The following is a 12784-nucleotide window of genomic DNA, read 5'->3' on the forward strand; positions in this document are numbered from 1 at the left end:
CAAAACCGAGTGGTAACTGATAGCCTGGGAAGGAGGTGTATTTTCCACAGTTTCAGTGTCAGAGATTCTGCTTGCTGAAGCCGTAAATGTGCGGCTGGGGGAAACTGGACCCTAATGGAAAATGACAGCTTGGAAATGAGGTGTGTTGTCCATAGGTTCAGTGTCAGCGCTTCTGCATTCTGAATCCCTAAATGGGTGGCTGGGCAAAAGAGGAGCCGAATGGAAAATGACAGCCTGGAAAGGAGGTTTGTTGTCTATAGGTTCAGTGTCAGAGCTTCTGCCTGCTGAATCCTTAAAGGTGGGGCTGGTGAACACAGGAGCCGAGTTGAAAAATGACAGCCTGGAAGCAGGTGTGTTGTCCATAGGTTCATGGTCAGAGCCTCTGCCTGCTGAAGCCGTAAATGGGGGGCTGGGAAAACAGTAGCCGAATGGAAAGTGACAGCCTGGGAAGAGGTGTGTTCTCCATAGGTTCAGTATCTGAGCTTCTTCCTGCTGAAGCTGTAATGGGGGGCTGCGGAAAACGGGAGCCGAATGGAAAATGACAGCCTGGGAAGGATGTGTGGTGTCTCTAGGTTCAGCGTCAGAAATTCTGCCTGCTGAAGCCGTAAATAGAGGGCTGGGGGAAGCAGGAGCCGCATCGAAAATGACAGCCTGGCAAGGCGGTGTGGTGTGCCTACGTTCAGTGTCAGAGTTTCTGCCTCCTGAAGTTGGAAATGGGGGGCTGGGGAAAACAGGAGCCCAATGAAAATGACAGCCTGGGAGGGCAGTGTGTTGTCCATAGGTTCAGTGTCAGAGTTTCTGCCTGCTGTCACCCTAAATGGGGGGCTGTGGAAAACAGGAATCCAATGTAAAAAGATAGCCTGAGAAGGAGGTGTGTTGTCCATAGGTTCAGTATCAGACCTTATGCCTGCTGAAGCCGTAAGTGGGGGTTGGGGAAAACTGGACCCTAATGGAAAATGACAGCTTGGGAATGAGGTGTGTTGTCCATAGGTTCAGTGTGGGAGCTTCTGCCTGCTGAAGCCGTAAATCTTCGCTGGGGAAAACAAAAACCGAGTGGTAAATGATAGCCTGGGTAGGAGGTGTGCTATCCACAGTGTCAGTGTCAGAGCTTCTGCCTGCCGAAGCCTTAAATGGGCGGCTGGGGAAAACTGGAACCTAATGGAAAATGACAGCTTGGGAATGAGGTGTGTTCTCCATAGGTTCAGTGTCAGAGCTTCTGCCTGCTGAAGCCCTAAATGGGTGGCTGGGGAAAAGAGGAGCTAGCTGGAATATGACAGCCTGGGAAGGAGGTGTGTTTTCCGTAGGTTCAGTGTCAGAGCTTCTGCCTAATGAATCCTTAAAGGTGGGTCTTGGGAAAACAGGAGCCAAATGGAAATTGAAAGCCTGGGTAAGAGGTGTGTTTTCCTTAGGTTCAGTGTCAGAGCTTCTGCCAGCTGAAGCCGTAAATGTGGACTTGAGAAAACAGGAACCTAATGGCAAATGCCTGCTTGGGAAGGAGGTGTGTTGTCCGTTGGTTCCTTTCAGAGCTTCTGCCTGCTGAAGCCGTAAATGGGGGTCTGTGGAAAACAAGAGACGAATGTAAAATGAGATCCTGTGAAGGAGGTTTGGTGTCCACAGGTTCATTGTCAGAGCTTCTGCCTGCTGAACCCGGAAAAGGGGGGCTGGCGGAAACAGGAGACCAATGTAAGAAGACAGCCTGAGAAGGAGGTGTGTCGTCCATAGGTTCAGTGTCAGAGCTTTTGCCTGTTGAAGCCATAAATGGGGGGCAGGGGTGATCAGGAGCCAAATGGAAAAGGCCCGCCTTGGAAGGAAGTGTGTTGTCTATAGCTTCAGTGTCAAAGCTTCGGCCTGCTGAAGATGTAAATAGAGGGCTGGGCAAAATAGGAGCCGAATAGAAAATGACAGCCTGGGAAGGGGGTGTGGTGTCCATAAGTTCAGTGTCAGAGTTTCTGCCTCCTGAAGCCATAAATGGGCAACTGGGGAAAACAGGATCCTAATGGAAAATGACGGCTTGAGGATGAGGTGTGTTGTCCATAAGTTCAGTGTCAGAGCTTCTACCTGCTGAAGCCCTAAATGGGTGGCTGGGGAAAAGAGGAGTTAGATGGAAAATGACAGCCTGGGAAGGAGGTGTGTTTTCCGTAGGTTCAGTGTCACAGCTTCTGCCTGCTGAAGCCGGAAATGGGGGCCTGGTGGAAATAGGAGACCAATGTAAGAAGACAGCCTGAGAAGGAAGTGTGTTGTCCATAGGTTCAGTGTCAGAGCTTCGGCCTGCTGAAGCCGTAAATGGGGGGGCAGGGATGATCAGGAGCCAAATGGAAAATGACCACCTGGGAAGGATGTGTGTTGTCCATCGTTTCAGTGTCAGAGCTTCTGCCTGCTGAAGCTGTAAATAGAGGACTGGGGAAAATAGGAGCCAAATAGAAAATGACAGCGTGGGAAGGGGGTGTGGTGTCCATAAGTTCAGTGTCAGAGTTTCTGCCTCCTGAACCTGGAAATGGGGGGCTGGGGAAAACAGGAGCCCAATGGAAAATGACAGCCTCCGAAGGAGGTGTGTTTTCCATAGGTTTAATGTCAGAACGTCTGCCTGCTGAAGCCTAAATGGGGGCTAGGGTAAAACAGGGGCCGAAGAGAAAATGACAGCCTGTGAAGGAGGTGTGGTGTTCATATGTTCAGTGTCAGAGCTTCTGCCTTTTGCAGCTGTAAATGGGGCATTGGGAAAACAAGAGCCGGATGGAAAATGACAGCCTGGGAAGGAGGTGTGGTATCTATAGGTTCAGTATCAAAGCTTCTGCCTGCTTAAGCCTTAATTGGGGGACTGGGAAAACGAGCCGAATGGAAAATGACAGCCTGGAAGCAGGTGTGTGGTCCATAGGTTCATGGTCAGAGCTTCTGCCTGCTGAAGCCGTAAATGGGGAGTTGGGAAAACAGTAGCCGAATGGAAAGTGACAGCCTGGGAAGAGGTGTGTTCTCCATAGGTTCAGTATCTGAGCTTCTTCCTGCTGAAGCTGTAAATGGCGGGCTGTGGAAAACGGGAGCCGAATGGAAAATGACAGCCTGGGAAGGATGTGTGGTGTCTCTAGGTTCAGCGTCAGAACTTCTGCCTGCTGAAGCCGTAAATAGAGGGCTGGGGGAAGCAGGAGCCGCATCGAAAATGACAGCCTGGGAAGGCGGTGTGGTGTGCCTAAGTTCAGTGTCAGAGTTTCTGCCTCCTGAAGTTGGAAATGGGGGGCTGGGGAAAACAGGAGCCCAATGAAAATGACAGCCTGGGAAGGCAGTGTGTTGTCCATAGGTTCAGTGTCAGAGCTTCTTCCTGCCGTAGCCCTAAATGGGGGGCTGTGGAAAACAGGAACCCAATGTAAGAAGACAGCCTGGGAAGGAGGTGTGTTGTCCATAGGTTCAGTATCAGACCTTATGCCTGCTGAATCCGTAAATGGGGGGCTGGGGTAAACAGTAACCTAATGGAAAATAAGAGCTTGGGAATGAGGTGTGTTGTCCTTAGGTTCAGTGTGGGAGCTTCTGCCTGCTGAAGCTGTAAATCGGCGTTGGGGAAAACAGAAACCGAGTGGTAAATGATAGCCTGGGAAGGAGGTGTGTTAACCACAGTTTCAGTGTCAGAGCTTCTGACTGCTGAATCCTTAAATGGGCGGCTGGGGAAAACTGGACCCTAATGGAAACTGACAGCTTGGGAATGAGGTGTGTTGTCCATAGGTTCAGTGTCAGAGTTTCTGCCTGCTGAAGCCCTAAATGGGTGACTGGGGAAAAAAGGAGCTAGATGGAAAATGACAGCCTGGGAAGGAGGTGTGTTTTCCGTAAGTTCAGTGTCAGAGCTTCTGCCTACTGAATCCTTAAAGGTGGGTCTGGTGAAAACAGGAGACGATTGGAAAATGATAGCCTGGCTCGGAGGTGTGTTTTCCATAGGTTCAGTGTCAGAACTTCTGCCTGCTGAAGTGGTAAATGGAGGGCTGGGGAAAACAGGAGCGAACTGGAAAATGACAGCCTGGAAGGAGATGTGGTGTCCATAGGTTCAGTGTCACAGCTTCTGTTGGCTGAAGGCATAAATGCGGGACTGAGAAAACAGGAGTCGAATGAAAAGTGACAACCTGGGAAGGAGGTATGTTGTCCATAGGTTCTTTGTGAGAGCTTTTCCTGCTGAAGCCATAAATGGGGGTCTGTAGAAAACAAGAGACGAATGGAAAATGAGATCCTGTGAAGGAGGTTTGGTGTCCACAGGTTCATGGTCAGAGCTTCTGCCTGCTGAAGCCGTAAATAGGGGGTTGGGAAAACAGGAGCCCAATGAAAATGACAGCCTGAGAAGGAGGTGTGTTGTCCATAGGTTCAGTATCAGACCTTATGCCTGCTGAAGCCGTAAATGGGGATTGGGGAAAACTGGACCCTAATGGAAAATGACAGCTTGGGAATGAGGTGTGTTGTCCTTAGGTTCAGTGTGGGAGCTTCTGCCTGCTGAAGCCGTAAATCTGCGCTGGGGAAAACAGAAACCGAGTGGTAAATGATAGCCTGGGAAGGAGGTGTGTTGTCCACAGTTTCAGTGTCAGAGCTTCTGCCTGCCGAAGCCTTAAATGGGCGGCTGGGGAAAACTGGACCCTAATGGAAAATGACAGCTTGGGAATGAGGTGTGTTTTCCATAGGTTCAGTGTCAGAACTTCTGCCTGCTGAAGTGGTAAATGGAGGGCTGGGTAAAACAGGAGCCAACTGGAAAATGACAGCCTGGAAGGAGATGTGGTGTCCATAGGTTCAGTGTCACAGCTACTGCCCTCGGAGCCATAAACGGGGGACTGGGGACAACAGCAGCTGAATGAAAATGACATCCTGGGAAGGAGGTGTGGTGTCCCTAGGTTCATTGTCATAGCTTCTGTTGGCTGAAGGCATAAATGCGGGACTGAGAAAACAGGAGTCGAATGACAAATGACAACCTGGGAAGGAGGTATGTTGTCCATAGGTTCTTTGTCAGAACTTTTCCTGCTGAAGCCGTAAATGGGGGGCTGGGAAAACAGGAGCCGAATGGAAAATGACAGCCTGGGAAGGAGGTTTGTTGTCCATAGTTTCAGTGTCAGAGCTTCTGCCTGCTGAATCCGTAAAGGCAGGGCTGGTGAAAACAGGAGCCGAGTGGAAAATGATAGCCTGTGAAGGAGGTGTGTTGTCCATAGATTCAGTGTCAGAGCTTCTGCCTGCTGAAGCTGTAAATAAAGGGCTGGGGATAATAGGAGCCAAATAGAAAATGACATCCTGAGAAGGGGGTGTGGTGTCCATAATTTCAGTGTCAGAGCTTCTGCCTCCTGAAGCTGGAAATGGGTGGCTGGGGAAAACAGGACCCCAATGGAAAATGACAGCCTCCTAAGGAGGTGTGTTTTCCATAGGTTTAATGTCAGAACTTCTGCCTGCTGAAGCCTAAATGGGGGCCAGGGGAAAACACGGGCCAAAGAGAAAATGACGGCCTGTGAAGGAGGTGTGGTGTTCACAGTTTCAGTGTCAGAGCTTCTGCCTTTTGCAGCTGTAAATGGGGCATTGGGAAAACAAGAGCCGAATGGAAAATGACAGCCTGGGAAGGAGGTGTGTTATCTATAGGTTCAGTGTCAAAGCTTCTGCCTGCTTAAGCCTTAAATGGGGGACTGGGAAAACCGGAGCCGAATGGAAAATGACAGCCTGAGAAGGATGTGTAGTGTCTCTAGGTTCAGCGTCAGAACTTCTGCCTGCTGAAGCCGTAAATAGAGGGCTGGGGGAAGCAGGAGCCGAGTCGAAAATGACAGCCTGGCAAGGCGGTGTGGTGTGCCTAAGTTCAGTGTCAGAGTTTCTGCCTCCTGAAGTTGGAAATGGGGGGCTGGGGAAAACAGGAGCCCAATGAAAATGACAGCCTGGGAAGGCAGTGTGTTGTCCATAGGTTCAGTGTCAGAGCTTCTGTCTGCTGTAGCCCTAAATTGGGGGCTGTGGAAAACACGGGCCCAATGTAAGAAGACAGCCTGGGAAGGAGGTGTGTTTTCCATAGGTTCACTGTCAGAACTTCTGCCTGCTGAAGCGGTAAATGGGGGGCTGGGGAAATCAGGAGCCGACTGGAAAATAACAGCCTGGAAGGAGGTGTGGTGTTCATAGATTCAGTGTCACAGCTACTGCCCTCGGAGCCATAAATGGGGGACTGGTGAAAACAGGATCTAAATGAAAATGACATCCTGGGCAGGAGGTGTGGTGTCCCTAGGTTCAGTGTCAAAGCTTCTGTTGGCTGAAGGCATAAATGTGGGACTGAGAAAACAGGAGTCGAATGAAAAGTGACAACCTGGGAAGGAGGTATGTTGTCCATAGGTTCTTTGTCAGAGCTTTTTCTGCTGAAGCCGTAAATGGGGTGGCTGGGAAAACAGGAACACCAGGGGGAGAGGCCCTCTGCTGCCCATGAGTGGTCCCAAATATGGGCTGTGGTTTGGTTTGGGGGTCAAAAGGATGGTTAAAATTGGGGTGGCCTAGGGCACCATCGGCAGATGTGCGGTGATGGACACTCTTACCCCTGCAGGGTGCCTCTGCTCCACCCTGAAACCTGGGAGAGACCTAAAAATTACAGCTTGGGAAGAGGCTGTCGTGTCCATGTATAAATCAGAGTGTGCAGTAGACTGGAAGGTGAAACTTCCCGATGCCGTGGCCATGCTGGTGGAAGGGATTCCCATAGAACTTATTGGCCGCCCGGTTAAAATAGGGGGATTGATGGTAGGGACTGGAAGAGGGGTAAGTAAGTATAAAGGGGGGCTAGAATCTACACAAACAGGTGTTGGGGGTTCCTTTTCGTGGAATGGTGGCTGGAAGGAGAAAGCCTGGATGCTAGGAGGTGTGGGGAGTTCAGAAATAAGAGGTGTGTGGCTGTGACTGAATGAAAAGGTCCTTCATTCTTCTTTAGTGGAATTCCCAAAATGGGATCAGAAGCTGAAGGAGGAAGAGAATCAGCAGGACTGGCAGCTTAGGGACTGTGTATCTTGTTTCCTGATCAATATTAGGTGTTGGGGAAGGTGGAGGGGCAGACAGGATGAGGGACGTGGAATATAGGTCGGCCAAGGCGGTGGTAGCAGCAGGGACCTGCAAAGTGTGAGTGGCCGTGGGCAGGGAGTCTGCAGTGTGTGAGGCAGGTGGGGAGAGAGAAGGGGCAGGCTGAGGGGCACTGCAGTCTTCCTTGACCGTCCTTAATATGATTCAGGATCTTGTTCCACTGACAGTCAGTGTTCTTCTCCAAGGTGCCTGGGTTTTTGGCAGCAGCTAAGCGCAGAAGCTTAGGAGGGGACAGCTCACCTTGATCCCATGTCAGTGCCTCGATCCCTGATGGGAGTGACCTCAGCCCTGGCAGCGGCAGAAAAAGCGGCAGGGGAATCCCCCTTGCAGGGCCTACTGCTGGTAGATACCAGGGAAGAGGAGCTTTTTGATGGGATGCGTGAAGACTTTTCACGCTGCAGCTCCTTCCCAGCCATCAGTGAGCCTGGTGATTTGGGCTGGTGGTCTTCACCCAGCACTTCTTTTGTTGGCCTCTCCAGCAGCAGGGAGCAGCATGCGGTTGGGGCAGAGAACACCATGGCATGGGATGGGACCTTCACCTCCCTCTCCTTTGGGGAAGGAAGTGGGAGGTGACTGGATGGTACCAGATTCCTAACGTTGACTACCTGCTCAGGGCAGAAGTAGTATTTGGAGTACTCTGATAGCTATCCTAATAGATAACATTTTGTTCATTTCAATAGTTTTAATGAGAGAGCTGGGAACTAGGGACACACAGCATCAAGGTTTTTATAATGCATTTTGTAAGAGTTCTTTTTAAGTGTGTACAAATATAGAAAATATATGCACTCATATACACCTCTGTTGTTTTATTTAGCGCTTTACAAGAGCCCCTCAGTGAAGGGGTAGTAGCAGCTCTCAGTATCCTTCCTTTATGATGAACTTAATTTATGCAAAGTTACATCATAATTTATTTGTAACTGTGAAACTAGACTTAGTTATTGAGTAGACCCTCCCTAGAAACCTATGGCATTAATAAAACCAACAAAAATTTGTTCAATTTCCAATGATACACACACTACAGACTGAATTATGGGCCATCCATTTTAATGAAGGGAAGAAGTGCTGTAACAAATACAGAGCAAACGGAATATGAAGTTTTGTCCTCCATTAATATTAGTGACGGGTAAAGTGGGCTCCAACGCCTTCAAGGTAGCTGTAGACCATCATCTCTGTGTCATGGGCAGAGGGATGTTCAGCCAGGATGTCTTTCTCTGTCACTGAGAAAAATTTCCATAATATATAATGATACTTACTGAAACAGATATGGGGCATTTGGGTAATTAGGAATCCGTTAGCATATTTTTCTCTCTTCTCTTTTTCATATATGTCATCTTTTTCAGCAGATGTGTTTGGCTAATATTGGGAGGTAACACGAGTAAGAAAGGATATGATAAGATTCCTTAGACATTCTTGTTTCTTAAAAAAGAACTGCTTCCTTTCTCTGTTAGAAGTAATTTCATATTCAGATGGAAAGCATGGCTTCCCGAAGCTGTTAACATGTTCACTTAGTCTTGGATGTGACCAGTAGCACAGAACTCTGGTGGAACTCAGTAAGACTCCAAATGGTAGCAAGTCAGCATGTCATGGAAAGCACACCATAAGCAGGGTAAAAACTAGATGTGCAGGGGCAGCAGGAATGGTGGCAGGCACACATATTGCACGTGTCTCCTCTGCTCATGCGTACATTTTATCATCCCATAAACGTTCCTTACAAAACGTAAGTTCAAAGATAAAATTATTAAGAATTTCAAGACAGCAGTAGCAGAGCATGAAACCAAGCAAGCGTGGGGCCTTCCTGAGCATTGTTCATGAGGGACGTGATAAACTGATAAAACAACCAAGGCTCTGAGATACCCACACCATGTCAGTGACAGAAGTCCAAGCTACAGATATTGAAGGAACCCTCAATGCCGCTCAGGTACCGAAAGCCCTGTCACTGAGAATGAACCAAAATATAAATTTGGGAGGATAATTTATGGACATTTAGGACTTTGGATTTTTAACCCACAATAACAAGAAAACTTCATTTCAAAAGAAAGTGTGAGGTCTTCAAGTTTGCTTTGGTTATTGAGGGTCCTTTGTGGTTACATATCAATTTTGGGGTCGTTTCTTCTATTTCTGCAAAAATAGGGGATTTTGATAGGCATTGTATTAAATCTGTAGATAGCTTTGTATAATATGGACATTTTAACAATAGTTCATGAACATGGGGTATCTTTCCATTTATTTATGTCTTCCTTAATTTCTTTCAATAATGCTGTAGTTTTTGTTTTTGTTTTTTGTTTTTTTTTTTTTTTTTTTTTTTTGCGGTACGTGGGCCTCTCACTGTTGTGGCCTCTCCTGTTGTGGAGCACAGGCTCCGGACGCGCAGGCTCAGCGGCCATGGCTCACGGGCCCAGCCGCTCCGTGGCATGTGGGATCTTCCCGGACCGGGGCACAAACCCGTGTCCCCTGCATCGGCAGGTGGACTCTCAACCACTGCGCCACCAGGGAAGCCCAATGCTGTAGATTTCAGTGTACAAGTCTTTCATGTCTTTCGTTAAGCTTATTCCTAATTATTTTCTTCTTTTTGATGGTATTGTAAATGGAACTGTTCTCCTAATTTCTTTTTCAGATTGTTCATTGTTAATGTACAGAAATGCAAGTGATGTGTATATGTTGATTTCTTACTCTGCAAACTTTGCTAAGTTGTTTTATTCTAATAAATTTTTTGTGAAATATTTAGCATTTTCTATATCTTTTTCAATAGTTTCCCTTTCAGCCTAAGTGTATCCTTAAATCTAGGGGACATTATGACCTCCATCTGAGGCTTTCATCTTAATTATCAACTTATTCAGAGTCTTAGTTGGTTAATGTTCTCCTTATTGTTTGCCATTTTGGAGAATCCAACAAAATGTTCTACTCAAGGTGAGACCTCTTTTCTCTTCCACCTCTGAACCTGAATATCACTTATTACTTACTTCATTCTCTTAGAAGTTTAGCATTCGAAGTTTAAGTGGTGATCCTTCTTAAAAGAGGTCAATATGCTCACCGAATTCAAGACCTCTGGTGAGTTGTGTCAAGTGTATAGGAATCATATTGACTTCTTGGCTGTTAGCACCCCTGGAAACATTTCTAAAGTGGCATTTGAGCTTGATATTCAGGTTTATTGGACACCACATTAAATAGGTTAACAGAATAAGAGTAGGCTGGTCTTTCCTAAAGCAGACTTTATTCAAGAGTGACCTTGTAGCCACGTGCATCAGGCTCATCCTCATTGAGTCACTGAGAGCCCTCAACCCCCCTAAACTGTAAACTCCTTATAGACAAGAATTATATTTTATAGCTGTTGTTCCCCTTCCCTATGCCTAAACATGCCTGAAATAGAAGGTGCCTCTACGAACAGGTGTTGCTTTATTTTAAACTACATTAAGTACATGTATATGTTCATTTCCCTCTGGGAAAGGAGGCTGCATTCCACAGGATTCAAATATCAAGCCTTTAAACTTCTTTGAACCCATAGATATATAAATAGTTGCATAACTATCCTCCCTCTATACAACTCTAAGATGATCATATCAAAGTATGGTCATTAATTGTTTTTAATTGCAAACAGATAATAAAGCAAAAGGAACTTATTCCACCAAAGTAAAGGCCAAAGTTCGAAAAGACAAATTAATATGGGATTTGTTACTATTTAAATAGTAAAGAACACTGACAAGAAATATCACAGTGCTGGTTGCTATTATCATCTTTTCATTTTCCATTACAGTTGTTTATATTATCTTCATGGAGTTTCACTGAAGTTATCAAGGTTTTTGAATAGTCAAATTAAAAACCAAAATCCCTTGAAATGCCAATACAAAGAAAAATGAGTCAGAACATGAAAAAATGCTTTAGACAAGTTGACAACACATATTCTTTGCTCATTTCTCTTTTTGAGAGAAGTTCCTTTTTATTCGCACCCACATGTACAAGACACTGAATAAAATACAACCCCATCACTCGATGGTGATAAAAAAAGGAAAGACAAGCTGTTTCCAGAAAATTCCTCTATTTATTCCTAGTATCTTGTTGCATCTGGCAAAAAAGAGCATTTTGAAATATTCTGTGAAGTTTTGTATTTTATAATTTGCTTATTTATCTCAATGTAAACATTAAAAACACATGAGAAATATTTTGACATTTGGCATTTGACTATTCCTATCTATTTCCTTAATGTTTCCTTTGCCTCCTATGATGATCTTTTGGGATAGACAGCACATACCGCTCTCATACTCCCCAGACTCTACAGCCCCATACACATGCAAAATAGCTTGTGGGGATGTGTTAACATACACTTGGTTGAGGCAGGAAGGCTGTAGAATACATCGTTTATACACCTCAACATTTTAAGTGTTTTTGGAAAGTAACCCTAGTTTGAGTGCAAATTCCATCGATTTATCAAATGCATTTCAGGTATACCTAGATATGTCCAGTCAAATGGAAAGGCTATATTACTGGGAGACTATTTACATGAGCAAGTGAAAAGAAATCAGTGGAAGAATATATTATAACCAAGAGTCAGATATAATAGGTCAATCAAATAGAATGTAGATCCCAGAAGCATATCCACACATATAAGGACAATTGAATTTTCAACAGAGGTTCAAAGCCAATTTAGAGGAGAAAGGATAGTCTTTTTGACAAATGATGCTGGAAGCATGTAGTACACGGATATTGTGCATAGATAGCCATATGCAAAATTATGACCTCTGATCCCTACTTCACACCATATAAAGAATTAACTAAATGTAGATGAAAACATGAATCTCTAAAACATGGACAGAATCTTTTTGACCTTGAGTTAAGTGAAGATTTCCTACAGATGATACCAGAAACAAGATTCATAAAGGAAAAAAAGTGATAAATTGGGTTTCATCTTTGGAAGCCATTATTAATAAAAGCCACAGGTTGGAAAAAAATATTTACAAATTATATACATGAAAAGACTTGTATCTCTAACACATATAGAACTCTCAAAACTCAGTAATTAGAAAAAAATTTTAAAAATTAACAGTATGGGTAAAAATATTTTAAAAGAGATCCTGCCAAGGAGGTGTACGGATGCAAATAAGCACAGGAAGTTGCTCACTGTAATCAATTATTAGCTAAATGAAAGTGAAAGCCCCAGGAGATACCACTACATTCCTATTGAATGTCTAAAATTAGAAAAGTCCAACCACACCACGTATTGGTGAGGCAGTGTAGGAACTGGAAGTCTTTTACACTGCCAGTGGGAAGGAAGGTGTCATAGTCACTTCAGTCAACAGTTTGGCTGTTTCTTTATAAGTTGAACATACACCTACCGTATGATCCAGCCTTTCTGCACCTAGATATTTATGCAAGAAAAATGAAAGTATATGTTCATACAAAGACTTGTACATGGATCATCATAGCATCTTTATTTTTAATAGACAGAATTGTAACAACCTCAAGCACGCATCAACAGGCGAATGAATAAACGTACTGTGGTATCCTCATACAGTGAAACACTACTCAGCAAAACAAAGTGATAAACTATTGATAGCCACAAAAATATGAATTACTCTCAAAATGATTACATTGAGTAAAAGAAGCCAGATAAAAGAGTCCTCACTGTTTGAATCCCTTTATATAAATTTCTAGAAAAATGCAAACACATCTATAACGATAGAAAGCATATCAGTGGCCATTTGGGGATGTGGAGGGGTGGAATGTGAGGGGGGAAAAGGGACTTTATGAA

The 12784-nt window shown here is 45.1% G+C and overlaps 1 protein-coding gene across 1 annotated transcript in view; it reads left to right on the top strand.

Moving 5' to 3' along the window:
• Positions 1-8948: 8948 nt before the first annotated feature.
• LOC309801734 (piwi-like protein 3) overlaps positions 8949-12784 on the top strand; it is a gene marked incomplete at both ends in the record, with an annotated part of 33215 nt that continues 29379 nt past the window's right edge. The window contains 1 exon segment of the mRNA XM_082646781.1: positions 8949-8959. Coding sequence (XP_082502907.1) covers positions 8949-8959 — 11 coding nt within the window.

The sequence above is a fragment of the Mesoplodon mirus genome (genome assembly GCF_964341445.2).
Source record: "Mesoplodon mirus genome assembly, contig: SUPER_3_unloc_7, whole genome shotgun sequence".
Taxonomy (NCBI): domain Eukaryota; kingdom Metazoa; phylum Chordata; class Mammalia; order Artiodactyla; family Ziphiidae; genus Mesoplodon; species Mesoplodon mirus.